This window comes from Varanus komodoensis, unplaced genomic scaffold, assembly GCF_004798865.1.
Source record: "Varanus komodoensis strain SLA01 unplaced genomic scaffold, ASM479886v1 scaffold5, whole genome shotgun sequence".
NCBI lineage: Eukaryota > Metazoa > Chordata > Lepidosauria > Squamata > Varanidae > Varanus > Varanus komodoensis.
This window is the reverse complement of record NW_025336087.1, coordinates 4,701,545-4,718,820: the sequence shown is the minus strand read 5'-3', so window position 1 is coordinate 4,718,820 and position 17,276 is coordinate 4,701,545. Positions and strand designations below refer to the sequence as shown.

At 41.4% G+C, this 17,276-nt stretch overlaps 1 protein-coding gene across 6 annotated transcripts in view; it reads right to left on the bottom strand.

The window, feature by feature from the left end:
- Window positions 1-11,194, bottom strand: part of IL31RA (interleukin 31 receptor A) — a 29,388-nt gene extending 18,194 nt beyond the window's left edge. Inside the window, exons 1-5 of one of the 6 annotated variants that reach the window (XM_044446756.1) lie at window positions 10,720-11,194; window positions 10,009-10,097; window positions 5,702-5,825; window positions 3,948-4,102; window positions 2,088-2,230 (exon numbers count right to left, since the gene is read on the bottom strand). In XM_044446756.1, the coding sequence (XP_044302691.1) occupies window positions 2,088-2,230; window positions 3,948-4,102; window positions 5,702-5,825; window positions 10,009-10,063 (477 nt within the window). In that variant the 5' untranslated portion in view covers window positions 10,064-10,097; window positions 10,720-11,194. Of the gene's footprint in view, window positions 1-2,087; window positions 2,231-3,947; window positions 4,103-5,701; window positions 8,387-10,008 lie in introns of those variants that run through there. The other 5 variants (XM_044446757.1, XM_044446758.1, XM_044446761.1 and 2 more) reach the window with 5 other exon arrangements.
- Between the last annotated feature and the right edge of the window lie 6,082 nt (window positions 11,195-17,276).

The window sequence follows — 17,276 nt, the reverse complement described above, 5'->3', positions numbered from 1 at the left end:
GATGAAGAGGGGTCACACAATGGGCTAAAAACCTTTAAAAAAAAAAAAAAAAAAATGTTTTTTAAAAAGGTTTTTTTTTTTTTTTCTCCCCCCCCCCCCCCCCCCGTCTGTCTGTCTTTCTTTCTTGCAAGCAGCTTCACTCCTCTATAATGTTCCTCATGCTAGTTTCCCAGTCTTAACACTCAGCTCAGATATCTCATATATACAGTGGTACTTCGGCTCACAAACACCTCAGTTCACGACCAAATCAGGTCTCAAACAGAAATTTCAAAAAATAAATTCCTCAAGTCATGAACTCCACATCGGGTGATGATCAAGATCATGCCTGTCTTCCCTGCACAGGTGTGATGGCAGTCATGATGCTCGTTGTGGGGGGAGGAGATGGCCACGATCGCACCCATCTTCCCGACCCGAGTGCAACCATTTATGGCTGTGATTGCAGCCGTGCTCATGCAGGGAAGACGGGCGCAATCATGCTTGTGCTCAGGGGGAGGGGATGGCTGTGATCGTGCTCGGGGGTGTGGGGAGATGGCCGCGATCTCGGTTGTGTTCATGCAGGGAAGATGGGCGCAATTGCAGTTGTGCTCAGGGGCTGGACGGGAGATGGCCATGATCTTTGTTTCAAATTTTTGTGATTAAAAACAATGGTAACCTTACTTACATTGAACCTTATGGGGAAATGTGAATCGGCTCACGACCAATTTGGGTTGTGACCAGAGTCGTGGAACGGATTAAGTTCGTGAGCCAAGGTACCACTGCACCTTTAACGTTATCTCATTGCTTCCTATCCTATCCTCTTCCTTAGCTCCTTTTCAAGGCCAGGATTTACACCTCAGTCTCCACTTTTATTCGTTTTCCTTAGTTGCAACCTATCACGGAAATATGGGTTCATACAACACAATAAGCCACCCTAGCTGAAATGTATGTGATAAATATTCAGGCACTTCCAGCAGCCACAAGTTGCCTTTGCTTGCATGGCCACTGCTCAGCTGGGCAGTGGCTGCACTGAGGCACAGACACGGAGCCAAAGAAAGCGGAGTGCAATGCAGCTCATCTTCCTGCTACTCCAGCTTCTGCACCCCATGATCCTCTTTCAGCAACAGCAGGTGCCTGACTTAAGGAAAGCCACAGCAGCAAAATGACAAGGCTTTCTGTTGCTTTGGTCTAGCAGCTCTGTAGTTTTTGGCTTGACCATGACTTAGCATCTCATCTGGGTTCAGAAGGCTAAGCATATGGTTCGGGGCTTAATGCGTTGTCTGTCCACATAGGGTTAAATAAATCCTAGAACAAGCCATATCTTCTTGAGGTGATTCTGCAGGCAACCCAAAAGCAGGCTTTCAGCCACCATAGCTTCGAAGCCGTAACAGCTTAGTGTGTTGTATGACTCCAGAAAGTCAACAGTTGGGTGTGGGTTGCTTTTGAACTATGGTTTATCATGCTTTCTGAACCCAACTGTACTAGCAAGCATGCTTCACCAATGAAGAAAACCCATGTTTTGTTTTCAGGTTGTGAACTGTGGGTTGTTTACCACAAGGTTTCTTCCAAACTGTGCATAGAACCCTGATGCAGCCAGGTAAACTAACTTTTCTTTTGATCCTGGAATGAAGGCAGAGTGTTTCAGGGCATCATTCTCTCAATGTGCAACCCCGCCACCCAAGGAAATGAACAGCATTTCTCCCTCTTTTGACCAAATCTCAGATATCTGCCTTTCTTTGGAGTCCCGAGAAAATCATGTTCCAACAGGAATTAAAATAACAAAAGGCTTGAGCATAAGGCAGCCATGTCCTGGGTTGATTGTGAATCTGTGCCAAACAAGAAAACAAGGTGCTTATATCTGAAATGTCACTATTTCAAGGATGGGAACCTCATCAGAATATCACCAAGAGAGATGAGGCATGAGCATTATTAGGAGAACTGAAGCTATAGAAAGGAGAATAAAGTATGTCTTCAGAAAGGCTATGTCTGTCCACTTAAAACATGCCTATTATAAGCATGCTGCACAGAATGTGTCACAAAATTAGTTACAGGCCTTGTAGCTTGCCAGTAAAAAGCTATAAATATTGATATTCAGTTAAGAGTCAGCTTACCGAGTGATTTTTTGTTACGCAGCTGTACTGAATCTCGCACTTAGCATGTATTCTTTTAGGTGTCTTCTGCCAGGAAACTCTCAGCATCTGCTTCTGCCCTGGAACGGCTTCTAGTCTAGTTATCAGAGGAGGCTTGGGCTTGACTGGAATTGAGAAACAAAGTTCACATGCCTTCAAATGATGAATACACAATTTTTCCATGTTCTGGATTAAATTCAGTGTCATGCTGGGGGTGGGGGTTCCATAATGGGACTGTCTATCTTTTCCTCCCCATGTTCTCTGAGTGCTCCAAAAATCTGTTTTGGAGAAATAGCCTTAGGAATAGATTTAGAAGGTACATGGAAGCTGCAGGGAAGGGGGAAATTACCCACCCCCCAGTTCCACTAGTGGATTGGTTTCTGCCAGTGAAGCAACCCACTGGCAGTGGCAGAAGGTATTCTGCCGTGCCAGAGAGGAAGTAGAATGTGGGTCAGGCTGTCTAGGACTCCGAATGTTAGATCATAAGGACCATATGAGCTACTCGCGCCCACACAAGGTTTAACCTATGCTAATAAGAATGCAGTCCATGACTAGAGACTGACGAAACATTTTTAAAATTGAGTCTGCAAAAGCCACCAACTGAAACTGATCAGGTGAACAAAACAGGCAGGTACCTCTGACAACAAGCCATGTCAAAACGTAGCATTCACATCACAGTGAACTAGTGCAACTTAACTGATTTTTTTCTTACCAAAGCACCATAGTAGGTAGAGATAATAAAGAATCTCAGCACGCATTAAATTTAGCCCCAGCTGGTACAGTGGCACTCAGTGACACTGCAACAATGCAACAGTGCCAGAAAAGGAGCGTTGTCTTTCATATACTCATCACTAGCTCACAGAAAATCTTTGCAGACTTTGTGGCATATTTGCTCAGATTCAGGCCCCCCCCCACACACACAAACACACTTTTAAAAAAATCTAAATATGCATATTTTTAAGGCTGGTTGAAATGAGTTTTATGCTTCTCATTTTCATCTAGTAATGTCTGATGTTATACTGTTTTTATTATACTGAATGTTTTGCTTTTATCTACATGGGCTTTAAATTATCTTCAAGATAAAAGTACAGTTTATACATTTAAAAATGAAAATGTTCTATTAACTGTACTTTTTCATCTCCTTGGTATATTCAAGAAGCTCAACCCCTTCAATAGGTGATTATATTTTATTTTATATCATATTCATAAGATATGTTTCCACTTCAAGGTCTGCAAAGTGTCTTACAACAATTTTAAATAGCTTTTAATTAGTCAATAAAACCAGTGAGAAAATCTGCAGACACACAATTAAGACACACAAAACAGCAGGATACCCCTCCCCCAAAAAAACAGTTAAAAATGAACACATGAGTGGCATGAGAAAATGAAAAACCTCTGCATAGGTGAACAGAACAAATTAAATGCAACCCTACTGATGCTCCACAGCAGCTATAAAGCACCAAAAGCATGAATTTAGCTCTTTGTAGTGCTCCGTCACACTTCCAACACAAATTTTAAAATCCGGGGGGGGGGGGGACATTGCATGAAGCCCACAGGCCACATGTTGCCCACCTCTTTCCTAACGGATGATAGCAGGGACCAAATTATGGACCATATCATGAATATGCCATATTACAGAACATACTGCAGCATTTTGGGTAGGCAAGCAGAGGGACATCTTTCACCAAAGCGTTGGAAAAGCATTCTTTGCAACAGAAAACCTGAGCTCTGTAGTGACAAAAAACCTTGTCCAAGGACTTGCTGTTGTTGTTAGTATTACTCAAACATACAGTCTCAGACAATGGTTGCTGTATTTCAATTTTAAACTGTAAATTAACTTACAATTGTTCCACGGATTTATTTTAGTACAGTTCAACTCTTCCACTGCTGACTGGTTGCCTACCTTCACTCGAACCAAAAACGGGGCGAGTGGAGGCTTGGTGAAGGAACATGCACCATTTCTGCTTTTGCATATTATTTTTATTCCTGAGTGACATCTAGTGGAAAGGAGGAGGGGACAATAATAAATTAGTAAAGCTTCTCAGCAACAGAAGTGGTTAAGGGTGTAATCCTAAACTAGCTTAGACAGGAAAGAGGCCTACAATGCTGGCTGGGGCATCCTGGGTGTCACAGACTTTGTTTGTTTAACTTGCACAGGATTGCGCTTTAAGGAGGTTATATTTAGGATACAACCCAGAAAAGCTCCTCCTAGCTCAAAACAATTTGGGGAACAGTACCAAATAAATCAGGCCCTTAATTTTTAGCAATAATTTTAAAAATTGCACTTTTCAATCCCATAGCTTTCAGTGGAGGATGTTTAAAGTGTATGTTTCTCTTTCCAATAGAAATTAACAGGATGAAAACATGGTGTGCCCAAACTAGATGTAAGATCAATTAGGATTCCATACAACTGTTGTTGCTGTATTTATTTTACTATTTGGAAGATCCACATGACTGCTTTGAAAATTAGAGAAGTGCCAATCCCAGGGAGGAAGTTCAGTCCTTTCCTCCAAAGAGCTGGTGGTTCTATAGCAAGGTCAGACACAAGTTTAAAGACAACTTAGATCAAAGACAGAACAAGGCGCAAAATGTTATTTCAGTTATACCAGAGCACCACTTACAGTTGCAATCTGAAGCTAAACTGAAGGTTTAAAAAAACCCAAAGGCAAACCAAATTACAAGTATCCCACGTCAGGTTTTAAGTCTACTTAGGCCTGAAGCAGCAATGAAAAAGTGCCCAACTGTTTACTAACCAAAATCTGCTGCTCTAAGCAGGTCTCCAAGTTAAAGCAACCCTAACAGATGCCTGTCCAGCTGTATCTTGAATGCTTCCAGCATGGGAGGGCTCACAAGCTCCCTGGGTTATTAATTTCATTGTCATATTGTTGATGTAATGATTAATGATCTGTAATTTTAATGATCTGTAATTCAAAGGTGCCATGTAGAGTCTTCCCTTGAATAGTCAGTAATCAGAGTGTCTTGAGAGGGTCAAACTCCTCTCACTAATTTCTGAACACTTATTCTTTGATGTAAAATTTGTGTCTATTTATTATTTTGCATAGACTTACCTGCTTTTCCAATATAGAATGCAGAATGGTACTACTGGCAACTGACAGCTTATCACATTGCTAAGTGAGAGACTGGATGAACCCTTGATGTTATGACCAATGTTACTAGTATTGCCTCTAGTCCCCCATCTAGATATGGGGAAAGAGTTGACATCTGGACTGATTGCTTAATATGACCCGTTTTGCATCTGCTGGGTGGTCTGGCGAGTATTTGGTGACCTGGGTGAGTATCTGGTGGCCAAGATGGTTCATACTCTAGAACAATCCATGGCAGACTTTCTACTCTACAAATCAGCAAGTCTATCTGTCCCAAGTATTTGTTTGCAAGGACACACGCAACATGTTAACTATGCAATCAGGAATACTACTGGCAACAATACTCGTTACTATAAGCATCTTTCCCAGCAATAATCATGGTAATTGACAGAAACCCAGTTCACATGCTACATTCACCCATGAAAATGAGTATCTGCAAAGGAAAACATACGCTAATATACATGCATATACTGATAATGGTCAGCCACTTACCCTTCGGTAGTGAGAGTGAAGTTTGCTTCAGGATCTATATTTCTTCCATTAATCCAATTGCATATAAGAGTCTTATTATCTTCATAATAAATGCAGGAAATGCTTTCATGGATGTTTTGCAAAACTATATTCAAGAGAAAGAAAAGAATTGATCTTTCATGTATTCGTGTGGACACGACTTTATTGTACCCAGTCAAATTTTACAGTTCCCAAAAAAAAGGCTTTTTCCAAGATTATAAAAGACTTTCAAGTCCGAAATACTTTTCATTAAAGAAAATGAAAGGTATATGAGAATATTTATCTGAACTATGTTTGTCTCATCTGTTTTTCCTTTACACAAACCACAACACATCACATTAGTGACAGAAAAACAAACTACTCCAATTAATAATTCCACCTAGTCCCCTTAAGAGATTTTACATTGTTTTGATATTACATATATGCTTTGGAATTAATATGGTATAAACTCCCCATTTTCCTGCATAATATTTCCACAGGTATTACATTTCATCTTTATGCAAGGCTAAGAGTCACTTTAGACATGCTTATTTTCTTAATGCCACTCAGAGTGAATAAGTCACTCAGAACCATATCAGTATTTTTAATTAAGAGCAGATGGGGGGTCAGTTTTCACTGGGGCCATGTCATGTGGGGAGAAAAGATTTAATTCTTTGCTATTTTGCCATGTGAACAGCAAAAACCCATCCCAATATTGACCTATCCAACACCTGTGCCTTCTATAAGGTTTAGGAGAGAAGTTCCCATTGGTTCAACTCTGATTAATGTATTTCTTTTATATTGCATCTTTTCTCCAGGAAGCTCAAGGCAACATGAATGAACAGCCTCTCTATTGCATTCTCACAATAATCGAGAGTTAGGTTAGGCTGAGAGTCAGTAAATGACCCAGTCTCCCATTGAGCTTCGTGGCCAAGTGAGGACTACAAACCAGGTCTTCCAAGTGCCTTTCCAACTTCCTAAGCACTATAGTACATTGGCTCTTCAATCTTTTGAATCTTTATCTAGGATTCTGCCAAGGGCCAATGAATGTCCCTTTTTCTGACACCGTAATGCCTGGCTAACTAGCCATAGTTTCCATACTTCCTCATTCTATTTCTCCCTTTATATTCCAGATTTCTTCAGACTGGGGTTGACCTCAGACTACTTTTATTATTTTTTAACAACCTGTAGTATAAATTTTGCAGTGTGCTAACCTTGCAGCAATGTAAGATTGAGGTGGAAGTGCTTCAGTCTAAAAAACCAGTTTGATAAAATAATATTTTGAGTTAGGATGTGGTGGTTAGATTGTTGGACAAGGGACCCAGGGAACCAGGACAAATTGGTTAAAGCATTGTTAAAGATAGAGTCAGTAGGCACAGAAAAGGACAAGCCTACTGAAAAAGAGCATGGCTTCTGAACGGGAAGTCCTTTTCTCACTAACCTATTGCAGTTCTTTGAGAATGCCCTGTCTGCTTGCCTATTGACAATCTAGTACTTGAATTTCCAAAAGGCTCAGGAGAAACCCTGTCACTCACCAAAGCCTGGTGAGCAAACTAAGGAGTCATGGAATAAAAGAGAGGGCCTCCTTATGGATCACTAACTGGAGAAAGAACAGAAGGCAGAGAGTGGGGATAAACAGCAATTTCTCCCAATGGAGAGATGTAAATAGTAGAGTCCCACAGGGTTATGTATTAGGACCAATGCTTTTCAACCTATTTACAAATGATTTGGAATTAAGAATAAGCAATTAATTGATCACATTTGCTGATGACACCAAACTATTTAGGGTGGCTAAAAACCAAAAGGGATTGTGAGGCATTCCAAAGGGATGTCTCCAAGATGAGAGAAAGGCCATCAAAATGGCTAATGCAGCTCAGTGTAAGCAAATGTAAAGTAATGCATGTTGGGCCATAAAAATCCCAACTTCAAGTATACAATGATGGGATCTGAGGTGGCAGTGATTGAACAAGAAAGGGATCTTGGGGTAGTGATTGACAGCTCAATGAAAATGTTCTCTCAGTGCACAGCTGCTATAAAAAAGTCATACTCCATGCCAGGCATGATTAGGAACAGAATAGATAATTGAACTGATAAAATCTTACTACTCATATACAAATCTTTAGTACAACCATACTTAGAATATTGTGTTCAGTGCTGGTTGCCTTACCTGAAAAAGTACATTACTGGGTTAGAAAAAGTACAGAGAAAGGCAATAAAAATTATTAAGGGTTTGGAGCAACTCTCCTGTGAGGAGTGGGTACCACAACTGAAACTGTGCGGCTCAGAAAAAAGGCAAGTTAAGGGGAGACATGATAGAGACATTTAAAATAATTCATGGTGTAGAGAAAGTGGAGAGGGAAAGATTACCCCCCTCCCATAACACTAAAACCTGGGATCTTCTTATGAAGCTGATGGGTGGAAGGTTTAAGACAGATAAAAGGAAGCACTTCTTCACACATCAAATAGTAAAATTATGGAATTTGCTGTTGTGGGAAGTGGTGATGGCCACCAATTTGGATTGCTTTAAAAGGGGATTGGTCAGATTTATGGAGGAGCAGATTATCAGTAGCTACTATCTATCTATCTATCTATCTATCTATCTATCTATCTATCTATTTATAGCATTTTTATGCCACCCCCATCGCAGAAAGCCTCGGGGCGGCTTACAAAGAAAATAAACAACATAAGATAGAATAACATTAAAAATTCGGAGCATCTCGGCAATAGTTTAAAACCAATAAATAAAAACAACAATTAACAATTAAAATATCATTTAAATAAAAAGGTCTTGGCCTGGTGCCAAAAAGCAAATAACGATGGCACCAGGCAGACCTCTCTGGGAAGCGCATTCCATAGGTGGGGCGCCACCACAGAGAAGGCCCTCCTCCGAGTACTCACCCTCCTAATATCCTTCACAGAGGGCTCCCAGAGAAGGACCTCCTCTGCCGATCTCAGGGGGCGGGAGGGCATATATGGATGCAAGCGCTCCTTTAGATAACCAGGTCCCAAGCCGTTGAGGGCTTTAAGCTACTAGCCTTGCTGGCTAGGTGCTACCTCCTTTTCCAGAGGCTGCATGCTTACATACACCAGTTGTTGAGGAGTGTGGGCAGGAGGTCTTGCACCCATCTGGCTTGAGAGATTCTATGGACAGCTGGTTTCCCACTGTGTGCAGGTCTAGATGGACCTTTAGTCTCATCCAGTATGTCATTTCGTATGTTCTTATCCAGGTTCTAGTCCCTGTTCAGTCATGAAGTTCACTGGGTGACTTTAGGCCACTTATTCACTCTCAACCCTAACCGATCACACAGGGTTGTCGTTGTGAGGATAAAATGAAGCTATGCTACACTAGGTTCCTCACAAGCAGAAAAAAAGCAGACTAGTAATGTAATGTAATATAAAAGATGAAATCGCTGACCAAACGCCTTTGCAGTCGTACAAACAAAATAATAGCTACTTCAATAAGAAGAAAAGCTTTGCTGCCTCCCTCCCCTTGAAGCACTTCCCTTCCTCCTCCCTCACTGACATGCCCCGTGAATCAAGAATAAAATCAGGGCTGCTTTCCTTCATCTTCCTGCTCCCTTTAAAGGAAAAAACAACATTGTCGAATTCCCCAGTCTTTCTTTTAATTTCTGTGTTTCATAAAAGTACTCATATGTCTAGTCAGAAGTTAGTCATATCAACTTCAGTGGTGTTTACTCCGCAGTAATGCAGGCTCCAAGCAGGACAAAAGAAAACTATTTTAGAGAGGAGGGTCCATTGGCTTTCATATCAGTGTGTAGAGGGGAGCAGAAAATACTTTTTGGTAAAGGGGAGAGGGGAGCCTAAGGCACACTTTAAGTAACTGCTGCAGTTTAAAAAAAACAAAACCCTCTTTTTGTTGATTAAAAACTTTTGCTGGTCTGTATACAATTAAGCAATGCTTGGAAAGCCCTGCACTTTGCATCTGTCCCACCCACTTTTACCAGAATGCAAGCACTAGGAATGCAAGATGGGGCACATGTTTGCGCTTTAAAGTGAAAAATCTCTGTTTACATGGCCTTTCAAGCTCCTCCTACTTATTCCACAATAATATGCATTGATGTATAGTGCTTGATTGCAGTAATTGTGCTTGAAAAAAACAACAGTGCCTTATGAACAAACCAGCCTGAATAGATGCTACCCAAGTGAAAATGAGAAGTCTTTAAATTGTTCATATGTTACTTGTATTTACTATTTACAAAGTAAATGCAATTGATACAATTTTATTCTAAGCTAGTTTTCTCAATATTGCAACCTAAAAACACAAAAAGTTAACAAAAGATTCAACCTACCTGCTAAACAGCATCCAGAAAACACTGTCAGAATTGAGATTAATGTATAAAACATTTTAATTAGAATACTTTGGAGCAGGTCGGAAATGCTGTAACAAAATTAAGAATTATTGTTATTTTTACAAAATAACTGGTAGAATATGAATTAGAAACTTTCTGTCAAACAACAGTGGCTTAACAGCTGGCTTTTGTGATCCTCAGTATGACAGCCACTGTCAGCTCCTTCAAAGTGTCCAAAGTGAGAAAAGCCAGAAGGAAGGAACAGAGAAGAGCTAGAAGGAAGGGATGGAGGGAGGAAAGAAGAGTCAGGGAGAGAGATGAAAAGAAGGAAATAATAGCTAGAGAGAGAAGGAAACATGAGAGAGAGAACCTGAGAGAAAGAAGCAAAGAACACAATGGGAAGAAAAGAGAAAGGAGAGAAGAACCAAAGTGGATAATACAGGATAATACAGGAGCCAATTTGTAGTAGCGTCCAGGACATTTTTTCAAAATGTCCAGTGTGTCCACATGCCAAAAAGACTTACCAAAGAGACCTACATTACAAAAAGCACCTTCAGATATCTTAACATATCTTAGTGGCATATAGATACAACTGAAAGAAGAACAAGTGCAAGCTTCTGTGTTGAAGGATTAACGTCTCAAAGTGAGATACATACAACCTCTTACAACTGAGAAGAAGAGTGGCTCGTTCCAGAAAGGCCGGTTGCTTACCTGTAACTGTCGTTCCTCGACCGACAACAGGAGCAGAGCCCGTACGCGTGATGCACAGAGACCACGAAGAAGAAGCGAAATTACAGAAGAGGGAACATCAGCTAGCAAGCTGCGGAGAAACGCAGGAAGGGAAGCGAGGAAGAAAAGAGAACGAGAGAAAATGCGAACCCATTTTTCGGTTTAAGCAACTGGCAGGAAGTGAGTAGTCATAACTTCTTGGGAAACTGACGCGAGCCAGGAAAGGAGGCGCTTTCCCAGCCGCCGCAGGGAGAACAACGAGATGGCCTCTCAACCCACCGCACGGACGGGGATGAACAAAGCGGGAATCTCGCTCAGAGCTCACTTAAGAGGCCGCCGCCTGCCGCCGCCGCCGCACTTCAAGCTCCGAAGTGGCACATAGCGCCCAGGCGCAGGGCGAAGCTACAGGCGCGTCCCTTCCCCTTCTGGCGGCGACGCTGCGCTCCCGACACCGCCCGCTCCCTCCTCCTCCTCCGCGCGTCTTTTTGGCTTTGGACGTCATGGGGGGGGGCGCGGAAACGGCCAGCTTATCGCCTAGGTGCTTACGGTCACGGCCACGTATTCTCGGAGATTTCAATGGGTCAGAACAAATCGGCGGTGGAGTGGCGGGAGGAGGGCTATCACACGGCCGGTGGCGTGGTGCCGGGCCGATTCTTTTAGAGCGCGATCCTCTGCATGTTTGGAGAGCAAGAAGTTTCGTTTATTTATTTTCGGGTCTAAGCATGCAGAGGACGGCGCCCGCAGTTCTGCAACTCAAACGACGGGAGAAAAAAAATCTCCTTTGCTGTCTGGGGAGATAGTGCTATGGCAGCCTTCCTCGACTAGCTGCCCTCCAGAAGTGTTGGACTGGAACTCCTGGCTGGGATGGCAACCGGGATGGGAACGGCTGCGCGAAGGTGTTATACCGAAGGCAAAGCAGGACGTGCTCTCTGCATCCTCGGAGCAGTGAACGGGGTTTTGGCAAGGTGTACCCTTATCCTTTGTCATTCACTCGGGGACAGGGATAGAGAGGAAGCCGATCCACAGTAACTTGCTTCCTATTATTAAAGCTTTGCTGAAAAACAAGCTACATTCCCGCCCCTAACAATTATAACTATTATCACGTTTCTTCTAGATGAAAATGGAAACAGTGGTTTTTTTCAGAAAAGAGAATGCTGTTGGAGCAATGTTTGGCCACAAAACTATTTTTCAAAATGTATTTTATTAGATTTATTTTTATCATCAAATTATCCTTATTTGAACATTACATTTAAATGCACACAAGTGCACATACACAAATTACTCTGCTACATCTACATTTGATTTACTTGCAGCATTGCAATCAGAGTGTTACATGAAGGATTTCCTTCCCTCCTTTCCTAGTTCTATTGGTATCCTATTGGGTGCTTTGTTCCTTCCAAAAGCTTTCAGAGCAGCTTTTATTTCACCTAATATTGCATAGGATTTTTCTTCAAAGGGAGTCTGTCATCCTTTTGTCTCTTCTACAGTTTTTCTATATATTGCTTCCAGCTTCTCTTTATTTTCTTCTGGTCAAATAGTATGTTCCCCTATTTGTCCTTCAACATTTTAGTTTGAAATTCCTTTCATCTTTAATAGATATCTTGTTTCTCCTCTTTTGTAATTCTATTTATTTACCTAAGTCATTATAATAGTTATTTTTGACTCAACAGTCACTGAAAAGTGCAATCAGGATTCTGATCCTATTTCTGTCACTTTTTTCTTCTTTCCCATCCTTAGCATGCACCATTTTCCTGGCTCTTAAAAAAAAGGATTTCCCAAAATACCCTCTCAGAACAGAAACAAAACTAGTGTTCTGATGTTTTCCAAAGAACTGATGGCTAACCATACATAAGGAATGAGAAGCACACAATAAATGCCCTGGGGAAAAGCTCTCTCGCTCTCTCTCTCTCTCTGAAAGAAAACATTTTCACGTATGTACAGTACTTATGCTATTCCACTATACCACAGAATATCTAAGTTTATGTAGCAGAAAAGATAACATTCCTGGTGTGAAGTTCAGAATTCAGCTCAAACTCAGGTCTTACAAACGGAAAGATGTAGAACATTAACAGCCTTTTATAGAAAGGGCCGTTAACGTTGATGGATGGATGACTCTTGCAGAAAATGGCTTGGCACAACCCTATCCAGGCCCAGTCCTTCTGGCAGTTGGAATGCAGTGTGTTATTTCTGTAAGGACTGCTCCTTCTCCGACCAATGGATAGAGCTTTCTGTCTTACTATGATGCTCTTCATGGAAGGCTTGGCTGCAGCCTTCCAATGTTCCTTAGTAGCCTGAATTATGGGAGAGGCATGAATAGGCTTTCCTTCAGCTCTGCAGTTTCCTAGGACATCCCTTCTAAAATGCCTGGCTTCAAGGAAGGATCTTCCCAGAGCTAGGTGCTAGCTCTGTGCAGGACTCCAGAGGGTGAGTGCTCCAAAGAATGCTCACTAGTTGCAGCAAATACTATGATAGAGAAGTAGCTGGCAGGCTTTCTGGAGCATCCTCAGAATAAGGCAGTACATCCTTCTGGCAAGGAAGGAGCACACAATTTCCCACTTTAGCACCTGACATATTGGCTTCTTCCCACCTCATTGGTGAGATCGACCTGCAGCCACCAAATCCACAAAATAAAACAAATAAGAAGGATAGCTCACTAGGACCACAACATATTCAAGGGTAATCGCAGAGTTTTATTTTGTGACAAGTGACTAGCATGCCTTTTCTTACTCACTTTCACATCCTTTCCAGTAAGTTGCGCTTGTTGAGAATATAATCTAGTGATGCAAAATTTTCCAGTGCTATATTTTGCCATAGTGTTTGGGTCATCTACTGCAATCAATCACATTAGAAGGGCTAAATATGATATGAACTTCTATAAGTTGTTCTTCTGAAGCTTGAAGCTCAGTTGCACATGGACAAACTGGAAATAAGGATGACAACACTTTCCTATGCACAATGTGGTTGACTCATGTCTGGGTTTGGGCCAGACTTATGGATGGACATTTGCTCTCTATGGATGGACATTTGCTAACATTTTTCAGTAACAAATTGAAGAAAAATTGAAACTAAAGACTGATTAGACATGTGTGAGAACCCTGTTATGGAGATGGGAATTAGTTGGATTCCCTGGACTTGGCTTCCCGGTCTCCAATCTGCCAAGGGTCCATCTGGCCAACAATCTGTTCAAACAATGGCCAATTACCCATGGGATCTCACGAACAGAACATGAGTACAACATCACCCTCCTGTCTAATTTCCCCAGCCTGTGCCCAGAGACTCAGAATGGCCCTTTAGTGACACAGAATATTCAACTTGATATTCTGAATCAGATTTTTCTCAACTTGAAATGGAACGAATAAGTACAGCAGAGAGTGGGTGAAGGTGAAGGTGCCATAGTTACCTCAGCATAAGAAAGCTAAACTGTTGATATAAGGTATCAGCTCTCTTTGGGTACATGTCCTAAACCAATGTATTTTTTCAGATGTGGGTTTTGTTTTGTTAAATTTAAATGAACAGCATAAATAAGCATATGGTATCATTTTTACAAATTTTCCACTAATATGACTACATAAAGCTTTGGATGTGCTTGTAACATTTAAACAATACGAGCACTGGAAATTTTTCCAGAAAAAAAATCCAGTATTACTGTTTCTGGAATATCTCCATCACTGGTACAATCAATGGAAGTGCACATATTTCACATGAGAGGATCCCCCAGTTCAGTTCTTGGTATCTCCAGATTAAAAGGGATCTTAGGGAGTACAGCTGGGAAAAATATGGACTTTTGAGAGCTACTGCTGGTAGGCTGGGCAGAATAACCTGAATTAGTCTGTCAGCTTCTTCTATTGGATGGGTAATGCTGATAATTGTGCAACCTTTTTCTGTGTGCACATTCATAAGATTGCAGCTTTCAAGCAGCTGTAGATCCCAGCATCCTACCCATTTCCCCAAGCAAGTTAAATCTGCAGATCTAATTTTATTGCTCAGCACAGACACAAAATCTTTATAGAGACCATGAAAAATGATTGACACATCACTGTGAATGTATATAAAAACTACATACAGCTCATACACTACTTCGGGATTAAGAAGACATGCAGCAAATTAAAGTAGCTGCAGTATGTCCAGAAACTATGAAAAGAGGCCCATTAGTGTGCATGTCTGTATGGGATGTTCAGGGTGGCTTCACAGTACCTATGCATGTCTTACACAAATTTTGCAATGGTCCCAACATGAGTAGAGGGGAATATCAGAAGATAACGGTGCAAATGGTGCCATGTAAGTTGCTACATCATACACAGGCTACAATCTATCAGAAAAGTTAATGTGCGAGTGCTGTTGTCCAGCTTTCACTCATTCCAGTGGGAATTGCTGCTTGGGAAATGTTCACAATTCACTTCGCTGCAGTGAGAATACAAACCATTTGCTACAAAGTGATTGCCATAAAATAACTACTTAAATCAGTTTTGCAGTTTATTTTTGCATTTCCTGTGGGAGAGAAGAGAGTTCAAGAGCTTGCTCCTTATTTTCCTTCTTTTCAGAAGCAGGATGCAGAATCCTACGTTAGCTTTTAAAGTTTCCTGTAACAGTAATATGTGATAAAATGTGTTTTCAAGAGATCACGTAGTGCTTAGTTCAGGGAAAGCCTCTGGAGAGAATAGCATCCCAGCAGAATTCCACAGATCACTTAAGAACAGTATTATCCAAAGTGCACAATTATTTACTATAGTGATGTTACTGAATGCAATATAAATTTTAGCACAGTCCATTATAGTGCTCTGTTTCTTTACAAAATACACATTTCTGAAGTTCAAAATCCGAATCAACACTGACTACCCAATTTTACAATCATGTAACTTTTGATTTCTGCTGACTCTTCCATAGATAAAGTCAATTGCCATCCCAAATTGTTTGGGCTATAGATCTTCATAGTCCTGTTTTTCAGTTACTGTGTGTGTTTTACGGCTTCAGTGGCCCAAGAAAAGTATCATCCTTAACCCTATTCTCCTAACACAGGGTGAGTTTACATGACACAAGAATCCATGCAACGAATAAGCTACACAATATGGATTATTGGGGAAATGTTCACAATGAGTTGTCCCCACCTTCCTTCCTCCTAGGTGGCTGAAGCCACCTTGTCTCCTCTCCCTGGGCCACTCAATACCTCTTTGCTATTGCTGCCACAGCTTTTCCCCCTTTTTTCTCTTTTCCCATTCTCTTCATGATCTCTGCCTGTAACAGCTATTGCAATTGCAGCCCCTCTAAAGTGTCTAAGCCTTAGATGGAGCATCCATCACTGATTTATTCCATTTTTAAGACACCAGAAATGTGCACAAATACTTTTATAGTTTTAAGAGGGAGTGCCTGTGTGCATTTGTAGCTGACCATCTTGCTTGCTCAGTGTGGACAAAATTGTCTGCTGCCAAAGTGCAGTGACATTGACTAAGCAAGGCTGCAGTTCTGTTACTTTGCCTCTCCCTTGATTACTGTGCCTGGCACCCTTTCCTGAGACTATAAGTGCTTGAAAAGGGGGAAATGCATCCCACTTCCTTTATGGGAACACAGTTTTGAGGGCTGCCAGACATAAGGGGTTTTCACAGGGCTAAACAGCATTTCCTTATTGGGAAATACACTGTCATGTAATGTGACTGTAGGAACACTTCGGCTGCCTTTGAGGCTGACCTTGCTAGAATTGGGAACCCCATTTTGCAGTATACTATAGTCAAGGCTGTTGATCTGTATTCTCTGCCTGCACTGGGAGAATGTGCACCTCCTGGGAACCTCAGGGGTAGGGAACCTCATGCCAGGGGGACATATTCAACCCACTCAGGTTCTCAGCCACATCCTTTCCCTCGCCTTCAACTGTTCAGTGGTTTCCCAGCTTTTGTATAGTTTTTTCACCTTTATAAGGTTCAACACTGGCAAGTGAGTGTTTTAAGCTAAACAACACTGGTCTTTTTTGTCCCACCCGCCACTGCAATGTGGCCCCCAAGAGCTTCTCAAAAATTGAATTTGGCCTTCCAGTCAAAAGATGTTCCTCACTCCCATCCTGCAGGGATACATGCTCTATTTTGAGCAAAACCAGAAAACTTGAATAGAGGATATATTCTTCCTTTGTCTCTCAGCACTTCTCTGAAATGCCTCCTAGCCTTCATGCTGCTTCCGCATCCAAATGTACTTAGCAAAACATTAGGCAGAATCCAGCAAGTGTGTTTATCAGAAGTTGCATCTTATTTAGAAATTGGAATAAATTACATGGTCCCTTCAGACCTACGTGGCATTAGGACACAAGCCCAGTATAATTTTAATTCCAAACAAACGTCAGATGCTCTTTTAGGAGTGCCCCGTCTTCTGCTGTAATAAAAGCCTGTTTTCTTCTTGTGAATTGTCAACTGAGGATTATATAGATGGATGCTTTTATATTAAAAAGAGCAAGAGTTTAAATATACAGACTCATAGTAGAAGCATATAATATATGGAGTTTTCATCTAAGTATTTAAGGACTCTCCTAGCATCAGGTAAAGTTAAGAAAGTATAAG